The 13,148-nt window shown below is 39.7% G+C and overlaps 1 protein-coding gene across 2 annotated transcripts in view; it reads left to right on the forward strand.

The window, feature by feature from the left end:
* Rapgef5 (Rap guanine nucleotide exchange factor 5) overlaps positions 1-13,148 on the forward strand; it is a 226,736-nt gene that overhangs the window by 106,334 nt on the left and 107,254 nt on the right. The window contains exon 8 of one of the 2 annotated variants that reach the window (XM_078039979.1): positions 7,927-8,000. In XM_078039979.1, the coding sequence (XP_077896105.1) occupies positions 7,927-8,000 (74 nt within the window). The remainder of the gene's footprint in view (positions 1-7,926; positions 8,001-13,148) is intronic. The other variant, XM_078039980.1, reaches the window with a different exon arrangement.

The raw sequence follows: 13,148 nt of genomic DNA on the forward strand, positions 1-13,148 counted from the left end.
AGGACCTCAGAGGCTGTTCATGAAGATGGTATTTGGGCTGGGGAACCCCGTGGATGGTGTTACCTGGTGAAAGGAAGGAGGAGGATCTCCCAGGCCAGAAACAAGAAATGTAGGAGATTCATCTGGAGAGAGAGTCCGAGACCTGATGGCCTGGCTTTTGAGGTCAAGGTGAGGGCTTCAGCTTGAATGTTGGTCAGTGTTGAAGAAAGTGGAGCATTGGTGTGGGAGCTTTCAAGCCCACACATCCCTGGGGACGGTGCTATGGAACTGGCCTGGTATTAGGGTCATGTTCTCTGAATGGCAGAGGCCAGGTGGTGGTAGGGTGGTGCCATGATCACTCTCCCACCTTGGAAATGTAACTCAGGCAACTGTATGGAGAACAGATGAAAGTGAGGCTGTGAGAGCAGCAGGTGAGAGCTGACGACATCCTGAGCCGCGACAGTGGCCAAGAAGATGGGCGGAAATGTCGCAAGTGGAGAAGTGACAGGATTTAGTAGGAGACTGATAGGAAGGCCAGGTGGAGGGAAGCCCATGAAGATGTCTGGGGTTTCCAGGTCCTTCCAGGTTCAGAACGTGGTGGTGATCTAAGGTACATAACAAAGCCCAGGAGGAAGAAGAGGCTGTGGAACAGAGCGAAAGTGGTGCCTGCAACTCCGGCCCCGACGTCATCACTCCAGAGAACTACTCCCTCTTGAGGACAGGGGCTGGGCTGCAGCCTGCATGTAGGTGACAACATCATAGTGCATGAAACAAAAATGTTCCCCGTGTCACTGGAGCTGCAGGCCTGGATCTCAGAGGAGAGGGCAGAGATGCTGACAGTTTGGGGAATAACCCTCATTGCAGTGAGGAATTGCAACCGTAGGAGCAGAGAAGATCACCAAGGGAAGTGACAAAGAGAAGAAGAGAGATGGGGACAAACTTGGATTTTTACAAGGGTTCAAGGATGCAGAAAAGAGGGTTTTAAATCAACTGTCTCAGGTTCAGGGGAGAGGCTGCACAGCTTGGGGTTGAGAGAAGATTGTTGGGTTAGAGAAGCAGCAGTCACTGGTCAGCATTCAGAGAGGAGCTCCAGGGCTCTGGACAGCTGGGTTGTAACCCCACATGGAGTGAGTGGGTGGTAAATTCCCATTAAATTTCAGCGCTCAAAACAAAACAAAAATGTAAAAAGTTACATGTACATTTTTTTTCTTTGTAAAGAGGAGAAGAGATTTGAGTGTTGGGAAACATTTGGGTTATTTATTGAGAACAGTGAGTCTGCTTTCTGAGCACTTCTTCCTGCAGGATCGTTTCCCTGCCCTCCTTCTCTCCCGCACAGGATGTGCTCCTTGCTGAATGTGCATGGCATGTTGTTGAGGGGCCTCCAAAAGTAAATATTATGATCAGTTCCAGGAGGGTACAAAAAAACAGTTGATTATTTACATAAAGAGGAACTGGGTCCTGCCTCCTGCAGCCTGGAAACACAACAGTGTTTTCTTAACATTTTTATGTCTACAACCCATAGAACACGTAAAGATCCTGACCTGGTTTGTATCTCATTCCCACTTGTGAAAAGTACTAGTTGTGATGCATTTTCAATCTTAACTATATTCTCTATCTTTTCTTTTGCATCCCATTCTGTTTTATTAAAAATGAAATGAGATCTTGGTCAAAAGCTGGGTGTAGTGGCAGGCACATGCCTTTAAACCCAGCTACTTTGGAGGCTGAGGATCAAAAGTTAGAGGGCAACCTGGGCAACTTGGTGAGAACCTGTCTCAAAGTAAAATAACAAGGGCTGGGGATATAACTCAATGGTAGAGCACTTGTCTGGCATGCACAAGGCCCAGGATTCAATCCCCAGTACTGGAAAAAAAAAAAGAGAAAAAGTCCTAGTTGGGATTAGTTTGACCAGTGCTGTTCTGCTCCATCCTTGACTGAGGCAGAGATGAACAGCTACAGATACATACATTTACATATGAAGACTAGGAATGAGAACTTCACCTTACTAGTCTCAGTGTCCTGATCTATAAAATGGACATGCTTTTAGCTGCCCAAGGCTGAATGTCAGATGAGACCCTTTATGAAAGGGATTTCTCTTTGAAAAAAAAAAAATGCTGCCCAGGTGAAAGATTATATTATTGCCCAAACTTAATTTCTTGGCAAAGAATCTACCAAATTATTTTTCTTTATTATATTTGTTGATTTCTCACATAGAGACTTAAAATACTAAATTTCCGTCTGTAGGAAAATTTTTCATTTGTTTGGAAGAAAAAAAAATTGTTTAATTCTTAAAGAAGGGTCCCAACCATAGTGCCTTACATTTGTTGAGTATTTAATGTGGCTCTTAATCTTTGCAAAATTAATCAGAAATTACCTAAGCATTGCTTTGAAAGGACATCAGTTCTCTTTTTCCAAGTAATATTATTAGTACCATTACTAGGAGAGTTTTTTTTTTTTTTTAGCACCTGTCTTAGTAAGTTAGGGATGGGGGTGGGGAGAAAACCTTTTGCTCCCAAATCAATAAGAAAACGACATCAAGGCAAGCCTGGAGATCCTTAGGGACTATCAACTGTCACTCATCTTGAATCCCTCTTGGCTAATTTACAAATAGATACATTTAAACTAGATATTCTTATGTGAATTAGTGCTAATTAATTCACATATTTTCTTATTCTCATGTGGGCTCTAATGTTCACTATTCAGAGTACATGCTCTGGATCTTAAACTTGTGTTTTTGTTGTGGTAAGTTATTTTCAAAGGCCGCTTCTTGCTTTAGATTCTGAGTGTGGAGAGATAAGGGGATGGTTTGTGTTGGCAGAGAGCAAGGCTCCCAGCCTCCCTGGGCCCAGAAGCTGTCATTCCTTGTGTACGTGCTCTGCTAGGAGAAACTGTCCCAGAGTCAATATTTGCATAGGAAAATTTGCCCAACCTACCTTTATTTGATCAGATAAAAGAAAAACTAAACTCAAATCTGACAGCTTCTGCTTCCTCCTTATACCTCACAGTACCTTACTACTAGGAGGTATGAAGAGGGAAATTGTCTCCTAATGTATTCTCTGACATTAACATTAATCTGCCTATTAAAGGTTCAGCAGAGTGAGCATTCCTTTTTAGATGGCTCCAGCCACGAATTTCATGCATGTGACTTCATGGGGTGATCATAAATCCTTGGAAGTCCAGGATAAACAAGTTTTTGTTCCCAAGTGGTCTATATAAGCCAGTGGCTAAAATGCATCCTTGGAATTATGATTTTTCAGTATTTCCAAGAAAATAATGTTATTTATATATTAGAATATTGTCATTTCTTCACCTCAGAGTATTGAGGTTCAGAGTCTAGCAGAAAGTCTCTCCAGTATGCAAACTAAAGTCCCATGACCAGCCTCAGTTTCCCCTCTCTGTTAATTTAAGTGTAATGCCTGACAATATATTTTGAAGTCTGCAAAGTTACAACAATAAATGTGACATTTGAGAGCTGGGGATATACTTCTGTGGTAGAGAGCTTGCCTAGCCTGCAGGAGGCCCGAGGTTCAGTCCCAAGTAACACAAATGGGTGAATGAAAGAACAAAGCAAGCATTATGTTGCCAACAAGATTAAAAAAAAAAAAAAAAAGAACTGAGTTTTTACCCTACGTTTGGTTGTATGTTTGTATAATCCTCCTGTAATTCTATTTCTTTTCTTTTGAGGGAGTACTGAGGATTGAACTCAGGGGCACTTGACCACTGAGCCACATCTCCAGTCCTATTTTGTATTTTGTTTAGAGACAGGGTCTCATTGAGTTGCTTAGTGCCTCACTTTTGCTGAGGCTGGCTTTGAACTCATATTCCTCCTGCCTAAGCCTCCCAAGCCACTGGAATTACAGATGTGTACCACCACACCTGGCTGTAATTTTAATGTTTTAAATGATGAGAATGAACAACTTGACAAGTATTATCAATAACTGTAATTCTATTTCACATATCAAGAATTATGCCTAAATCTCAACAACACGTGATATTATCCCTCAGTCCTAAAATTGTTATGCATTGTCCTGAATGTTTAATGTCCTAGGTTAGTAAGATAAGAAAAAGAAATGTTTACACCCCAGTACCTTGTAGTTTTAAAACAAAACAAAACAAAAAAGAATTTAGGGCCTGGGGCTGTTAGCTTTATGGTAGAGCGCTTGCCTTGCACATCTAAGGCAAGTTTGATCCTCAGCATCACATAAAAATAAATATATTGTGTCTATCTACAACTAAAATACACACACACACACACACACACATCATTATCATTAAGAGAGTTCAATATTTATTTAAAGTACTTTTAACTTTCATGTGAAGTATATATATAATGAATTGCCAAATTGTTAGGTATACACAGAGCTTTGACAAATTAACCTCATATTCCTTTCTGATAAGCTAGATAAACCTCTCCCAACATCCTTCTATACATACCTTGAAGGGCACCATAAATATTGTGTGTGAGAACAGTGCTTGACAAACGTACCATTCATGTGGTTCGCAGGATTTGGGGCTACTTAGAAGACAAGGCTTGTGATTCAAATTTTCTATCTGTTGGTTCTCTCTGTAACTTCTGCACAAAATCCAATATTGGCTTGCAAACCTTCAGAGATCAGCATCTAACCAGTTAAGGAAGTAATCTGTTTCATTTTTTTACAACTCAAGAGTATTCAAATGCCCTTGTTAATACAGAACTATGCATAACACTATTCATCTCTTTCTCCTATTGCAGATAGCTCTTCTCAGTTGTAAAGAGTCCTTCCTCAGCTGTGTGGGGTGGTCCACACCTGTAATCCCAGCAGTTCAGGAGGCTGAGGCAAGAGGATCACAAGTTCCAGAACTCTTGGCAATTTAGTGAGAATATGTTACATAGTGGTTCTGCCTTTGTAGTGGTTCTGCCTTTAACTGTTCATCCACAAAGGGACTGATCTGTATTAAGATCTGTTCCAAAGATGTTTTTAGGTTTCTTTTCCATGTTGGTTGTGTGAGTCTGAGGTCCCTGGAGAGCCTTGCTGAGAGGGAATACCATTTTGGGGTCATCTTCCAGTTCTTGCTGAACAGCAGCACAAAATTTTCAGAGGTCTCAGTCCATCGGTGGCCAATCTATTCCTCTGGGCTCATGATGAGGCTGAAGAGCATGGTGGAAGGGTATGGCGGAGGGAGCAGTTCATTACATGGCACCAGAATGGAGAGGCTGAGGCAGAAAGAGTCTAAAAAATATATTTTTAAAATAAATTTAGTAGGCTAAAATACTCCAGAATTTAATTTTCTTCATTATTCATCAAAACTAAAGCTTTAAAGAGCAAAAATTCAAATAAAGCACACATGAAATACCCAAGTATGACTGCTCCTCATGTGATGTGATCCGACTTGGTGTATCACTAACTTACCCTCCGGGATAGTACTTCTCATTTCAGTTGATTAAATGGAATTCCTCACTTCTGCAGCCCTCTGCCATTTTAAGTGGAGTTTAGAGTGTTATTCTAGATTTTGTTTTTCCTTTGAATTCTCACCTCTAGTTTTTCCAAGAAAACATGAGTGTTTTTCTTTATTCGAAGTTTCCTCCTAACTGGGTAACAGTAGCTACAGGGAGCCCCTTTGAACAAGTATGAATGGCACATATATATTTTTTTCTTAAAAGAGGAGAAAAGTCTCTGCCCCCTTCCACTGTTTTTGCCTACCTATAGATGCTCAGCTGGCAGGATTTACCTTGGTGGTCTGTGGAGTTAACAGAATTTTTCTTCTTTCCTTCTTCTTTCATAAATAGCTTAGAAAAAAAGTAGCTTATTATGTAAGTAGGTGTTGTCAAGTAGTGTGCCATTGTGGTCACTCAGGGGTGAATTGTTGGTCCCAGTCAGGGCTTGCTGAGTAGTGCTGTATTCACAGCACTGTAGGGGGCTCCATGCTGAGTGCTGCACCCCAGGCATGAAAGGCATACAAAAGCAAAAGGCGCATGAAATGATATTCAGAAAAATACAGAGCAGAGAGCAAATATTTAAAAGTACACAAAATAATGCAAAGCGAATCCATAAGTACAGCAGGTTACTCCCCGTTAGCCAGGTTGCTATGTTTTTGATGGAGAAGGCAGAAAGGGTAAATGTCATGGTGGATACAAGGAATAACTTATCCTGCTTTGCAGGGATCACTGACCCCTGCCTCTCCCTCTTCTCCTCTGTTCAGTTCACAGGCAAGTTGTGTCCATTTTGTGTAAAAAAAAAAAAGAAAAAAGAAAAAAGAAATACAACTCAAGTCATGTAGTTTCTCCTGCTCATTGTCACTCTCTGGTCTAAGCCCTTGTCCTTTCCAGACAGTATGGTAGCAACAGCTGCCTGACTGGTCTCCCTGCTTCCACTTGATTTTGTTCTCTGTGAAGAAGCCAAAAAGAAGATTGGAGCACATATATCAAATCACACAATGTCTCATGTAAAATTCTTTAAAGGTTCCCCGTATTCTTAAGATCAAATCTAAATTTATTGTGAACTGTACTGTGTTCAGGATTGTCTCATGTCACTGTCCCCTGCCATAGCTTCATTCACCTCAACCTTCAGGTCTGGGCCCCAGTACCACTTTTTTTTTTTTTTTTAATATTTTTTTTTAGTTTGTAGATGGACACAATACCCTTACTTTTATGTGATACTCAGGATCAAACCCTCTGCCTCATGGGTGCTAGGCAAGCGCTCCACCACTAAGCCGCAACCCCAGCCCACCAGGACCACTTTTTTAGAGAAGCACTGCCCATGACCCTCTCTATACAGTGACCTCTGCTAGTTGGTCTTCTGCCATCCTCCCCCGCTCACTCACTTACTCTCTCTCTCTTTCTCTTTCTTTCTTTTTCTTTCCTGCGGATTGAAACCAAGTTTGCTTTACTACTGAGCTGTATCCCTAGCCTTTTTAAATTTTATTTTGAGCCAGGGTCTCATTAAGTTGCCCAGGCTATCCTTGAACTTATAGTCTTCCTGCTTGAGCCTCCTGAATTGCTGAGATTATAGGCGTGTGCCACTGCACCCAGCTCCTATTTGTTCTTTTAAGGCCCTTATTGTGACTTTTAATTTCATCTTATTTTTCTTTAATTACCAGTTATAGTACTAGTTGTTATTGACTATTTCCCCAGATAATATTTATGCTTCATGGAGCTAGTCATCACTCTTTGATTTGAGTTGCATAGAACACTTTGTTGTTGTTGTTGTTGCTGAATGTTAGTGTGAAGATAGAGATTCAGAGGAAGCTAGAGTCTTGAGGGAAGGCTTTCAGTCATGAGCAGAAGTTCACTTAGTAAAATAAATAATACATAGGCCAACACCTGGCACTTGTTTTTATATTTTTTGAGACTGATTATTTTAGCAGTTGTGCCCAAGCTGGACTGAATAGGGAAGAAGCTGAAATCAAGGGTTTAGCGTAGGAGGTTATTGCAATCGTGAGGGAAGGGAGATAAGGACTTGGACAGAGACATGCCCGGGAACAGAGAGGTGGATTCAGGACTCCACAGTTTAGAATTTTGTGGTAACAATGCACCAAGCAACCAAGATATAAAATATTGTGTTTCTTTTATTATATGACATTTACACAGCCTTCCAGAAAACCTCATTCATAAAAGGGGGAAAAATGATTCCTCTCAATAGAAACCTTTATCCGTATCCCAGATTCCCTTTGGTGAAGCACAACACTGCTATGATGTCAGGTTGGATTTAGGTGAAGAATTGAGATTAAATTTTCCTGCTCCCATGGATTTAATAGATGGATAATGTACATGAAAAATGTCCGGTGATATATTTAACTTTTCATCCAAATATCAAGAAATGGTAAACAAACAAAGAAATAGTGCTACAATTTAAATTTTATAAATCCACCTTCTATCATTTTTCCTGCCATATTGCTGCCTGAAAGAAAATTACGTGAAGCATTTTTCTTATGGTGCTACATTTGTTTTCTCTTGTTCTTTTTTTCTTTAAGCAGTTGAACAGGATGAGGAGGACAGTGACAAGCGTGTGACTGTGACAGAAGCTGAAGGGGCTCCGGATCCTCAGGTACCGTCAGTTCTGCAGCAGCTCCTTGCTGTGCCTTCCTCTATTCAGGGTGGTGAGGGGAACAGGTGTTTGCAGATGATACAGATTTTACCTTTTGTGTTCTGTAAATAGTCATTTGGTGGGAATAAAGTATTTAGTTTTGGTATAAAGGTATTTCACAAGAAGGACCCTGAACTGCCAATCCTATTTACAGGACTTCCCACAAGGTTTCACTGTCTGCAGTTTCAGTTATTCATTATGTATCCAAAAAATACTAAATGGAAATGTCCAGAAATAAGCAATTCATAATGATATTTTGTTTTTCATTTTTGCAGTGCTGGGCTGGGGTTCAAACCCAGGGCCTCATGCGTGCTAGGCAAATACTCTTCCACTTAGCTACATCTCCAGCCCAACTACAAATTTTAAATTGTGTTCCACTTTGAGTAGCAAGATAAAATCTGGAGCTGTCTGGCTCTGTCCTCTCAAGGATTTGAATCATACCTTTGTCCACTGTATCCACACTGTACATACTACCTACTTGTTAGTTACTTAGTAACTATCTCAGCTATCAGGTCAACTGTCAAGGTCCTGCAAGACTTGTGTTTATGTACCCTTACACAAAATAGCCTAACACCATGTCGCAGTGTCTGTGTCATTTACCTCACTTCACCTCATCACATAGGCACTGTGCCATCTCATATCATCACAAGAAAAAGGATGAACACAGTAAATAAGATATTTTGATAAAGATCACATTCATATCATTTTTATAGTATATTGTTATATTTGTCCTATCATTAATTACTGTTGTTAACCTCTTACTGTGACTGTTGTTAATCTCTCTACTGTGATTAATATATCAAATTTAAAGTTTGTAAAATGTAACAGAAAAAAATTATCATAGTTATGTATACATATATGACTAGAAAAAGATTTAGTATATAAGGGTTCAGTAGTAGCTGTGGTTTCAGGCATCTACTGGGGGTTCTTGGAATGTATCTTGGGACAAGGGGAACTACTGCGTAATTTGATTCATGAGGGGAAAACGGAGGGAAAGAGAGAGAAATCCCACTCTCCAGAGAAAGCAGAGAACCTGAAGGAGAGGCCACCCTTAAGACAGACCTTCTCTTGAAGAAGGCAGAGGTGAATGGGCCAACTGATGGCACCAACAGCTGCAGCTGTCCAGACAAGTGAGCAAGGTGCCTTACCTGCCAGAGATGCTGTATTAGCCGTGGTCACTAAGCCATGGCATGGGTGTGCTTTTGGTAGCAATTTAGCCTCCAGATACCATTATGACATTAAAACGTAGGACACCCTATGGCTGTCAAAAACTATATAAAAAGTGGAACAGTTGAAGATTCATAACCTGGTTGACCTACTGCCTTCACCTTGAAGTTTCTAAATCTGCTGATCCAGTTAGAATAGTCAAACTAATTTTTTTCAGTCAAGATTACATATGTTGTAACATTTTAATAAATTCACCTGTTGTGCTCTTATAATGTTAAAGATGTTGCCTTCTATGAGTTTCTATTGGTATTACACAAGCAAGCCTGTCCAGGGATCCCCAACTTAGTGCATTTACTACTTTCTCAGAGATTTTATAAATTATTAATTTATTGGTGGGCTGCTTATAAGTTAATTAAGTTATTTATTTATTTATCTGTTCATTTATTTATTTATTTATTTATTTGCAGTGCTTGACAGGGAACTCAGGGCCTCCCTCATGTATGCCAACACTGTACCTCTGAGCTACATCCTCAGCCCAGATGTTTCTAAATTTAAACTGCTCTTGCTGTTTATTTCTTTTGAACTTATTCAATGGGCAAAAGTCAATTTGAATTTCATTTTATTTCTCAAAAGGATACACAAATCCTGCTCTTTGAGATTTTGTGATTTTATTAAACAACAGTAACATAACCACATATCTACAGGACATAGAGAAGAATGAAACCAGTGAATCAGTAATTAGATGAGGAATAGATTCTGTTTAGGCCCAGAGTCAAGGTCACTGGAAAGCATAATTATGAGTGGTATAGGTCAAGGCTGTATAGGAAGAAAGGCCACTGTTACCTGCTCTGTTCTATTAAGTTTCATCTGAGGCCACCTGGAACTACCAGTTTGATTGGTTTGATTCTGCAGGCCCACCCATCTAGCTTCTTTGGATAGAATCAGTAACTCAAGTCATAGGAGATGAGCTGAAAGAAAATTTTCAGAGTTTTTGCCCTCAGATTCCTGGGCAGAATTAGAAATAAATGTGTAAGCTCATGGGTGTGTACATATGTGTATAATTGACATGACTTATTTATTTGATGTTTCATGTATACACATATAGTTGATTGAACAAACACCTGTATGCCAGACTCCAGGCATACAGAGTGTTCTTCACTCCTGGGTATTTTAAACAATTTAAGTGAACATTAGTTTCTCATTCATTCTTTGTGGTACTTTATTAAGTATTATTACTGTGGGGGAAATGCCCTTGCTTTGGGCACGTAAAGGATTAAAGTGGTCACTAACCCAGAGAGACTGGGCCTTGTCATACACATGTCTTTCCTACCGGCCAAAGAACTCTATTCTCTCCTCATTTGTTGCCTCCTCTCTTCCTTCGCTCACTAAAAATGTTTTTGTTTGTTTGTTTATGCCTAAGAAACTCCCTGTTTCAACACTGCCTGACACTGTCAGATCCAAGAGAGCATTTAGACTTGGGTTTGCTCCAAATGGCTGGCAAGTCTCTTACTGTCTCTAAATCTGAGTTCCCAGTGAGTAGCACTACTGCATTTTTGTTGCTGTGGTGTCCCCACTTTGCTGGGCACTATCTAACATGAATAGTTTTCATCTCTGTAAAATTGAGATATAAGGTTGTTGTGAGGTTGAAATGAAGTCATATAAAAAGATCTGGAGGCCATCATGCTAAGTGAAATAAACCAAACCCCAAAACCCAAAGGTCTGATATGTGGATGCTAGTACACAGTAAAGGGAATGGGGAAAATAGAAGTTCATTGGATTAGACAAAGGGGAATGAAGGGAAGGGATAGGAAAGATGGTAGAATGAACCAGATATAACTTTCCTGTGTTCACATAAGAATTCACGATCAGTATTCATATTCATATCAGTTCTTGTGGTTACAAGAATGGGATCCTAATTAGAATACGTTATTCTCCATGTTCTCATGTATATCTAAAAGAGAACCAATGAAAAAATAAAGGCAAATTTTTAAAAAGTGTCTACAAGAACTGGGGATGTAGCTCAGCAGTAGAGCCCCTGCCTGGCATTTGAGAGGCCCTTGGTTTAGCCTGTAGCACTGAAAATAAATAAATAAAAATTAACAAAAATGCAAACAGAATCAAAACACCTGTAGTCTTGGCACATAAAAGAATTTCAGTCAGTGTCAGGCAGCACAGTGTGAGGTGTCGGAGCCCTGCCTCTGGGACTAGTCTGCCTGGGTTCTTTTCCTGGCTCTGCCATAGTAGCCTTGGACAATGCAGCTCTCCCTGTGCCCCTTCTTTCTTTTCAGTGATCACATCAGTATTAACAGTTAGCACTTCAGACATGCTGGTCACTCTTCTAAGGTCTTTGTTTTTGTCCAGGTGATTAAATCTCACAACACAACGTACGAGGTAGATAGTGTGATTAGCATCATTTTATAGATGAGCAAGACAGGTTGGTTCCAGCATGCCTGCTTTTAATCACGGTTCAAACTGCTTTTCCAACTTCTGTAAAATGAGAGTAATTGTTGGTTTGTTTTGAAAATTAAATGACTACATGTGAAACAATTAGTACAATGCCTGGTACTTAGTAAGCACTCAAAGATTTTAACCTCTGTCAGTTATTATCAGTATCAACATGATCATCTGTCTCATTGTTTTTATTTAAAAATTTAAGTGGCTGTGATGCAGTATTACTTTCCATCTGTCTTATAAATGAAACATTATAGCCACTTTATTCTTTACTACAAGAGTAAAGGACTCGAGATCTTTGTCAAAATGTTTCTACATTTTCCCATTTTCTAATGAGATCTTTAATGAGTAATTTGTAATTGGTCAAACTTTGGAAATTGTTGCTTTGAGTCCGTTAGATATTGACCACAAGATTTGATAATTATTTTCATTTTCTCCTATCCCCCATTTGAATCAAGCATTTCCTATTCGGTGATTATAACTGTAAATTATACAACTTAATTGCTAAATATTTTAAATTTCATCAGTAGCCAAAGTGTACTTTAGAAGAAAAAAAATCCTAAAGACAGCTCTTATTTGGACTGTCATACAAAACACATAATCGTTTTATATCCTTCATGTTGTAATCCATTAGTTTGCTTATCCCCTTTGTTTACGTTTTAATTATTTTTCAGTTTTGCTGCTCTGCTTGCAATTCTGAGCTGTAATTTCTCTCAGGCTGAAACAAGATAAAATATTAGTGGCCTCCCTACTCTAGTATAAAAGCTCAAGGAATCAGGTGTATGGAAATGGATGAGCCCCTTACTTCATCAGCTATGTAAATGTATCATATTGTATTATACTTTAACCAGAAGGGAATATTCTGTAAGTATAAAGATTAAGAGAGGACCTGAGGGAAGCAATTATAAATTCCTTGTGACTGGTTTCGCTGCCTCCTGAGCTCTCAGTAGGCTCTAGCAGGATGAAGTTTTGCACCAGGGCATAGGATGGCTCTGTCCAAGCAAGCTGTGGATCAATTCCATTCAGAGGCCCGGAAGAAGGAACCTGCACTTTCATCGCCTCACCAGGACAGTGAAGGGCTCGGAATCACGGAGTGATTTCTAAGGCCTCCTGACGCCCCAACCTGGGGTTGAGGTCTGCTGCTGTGACGCCAGGGGTTTAGAAAAGCTGCCTTGACTGTCACTCTTTCTGTTCTGACGCAGTCACTGTGAGCACCTTGTAGTTCTTCCTCAATGACCAAATGGAGTATTTTCCCATCCCATCTATGGAGAGCTTTTTTGTAGTTTTCTCTTTTTTTCCCCCCAAAAGAAGTTTGACAAAATAAGTTTTTGCCTCTCAAAAAAAATTTTAATTTTTAATTAATGCCCTGTCTTCTGAATTTTCCTGAGAAGAATACTTAATATTTTCTGTTTTGGAAATAGGTGCATACAGTTGAGTAATATAATATATCATCCCAACTCATCAGAGTTTTGTTTTGTTGTTTATATTTTC

The sequence above is a fragment of the Ictidomys tridecemlineatus genome, chromosome 2 (assembly GCF_052094955.1).
Source record: "Ictidomys tridecemlineatus isolate mIctTri1 chromosome 2, mIctTri1.hap1, whole genome shotgun sequence".
NCBI classification, from domain to species: domain Eukaryota; kingdom Metazoa; phylum Chordata; class Mammalia; order Rodentia; family Sciuridae; genus Ictidomys; species Ictidomys tridecemlineatus.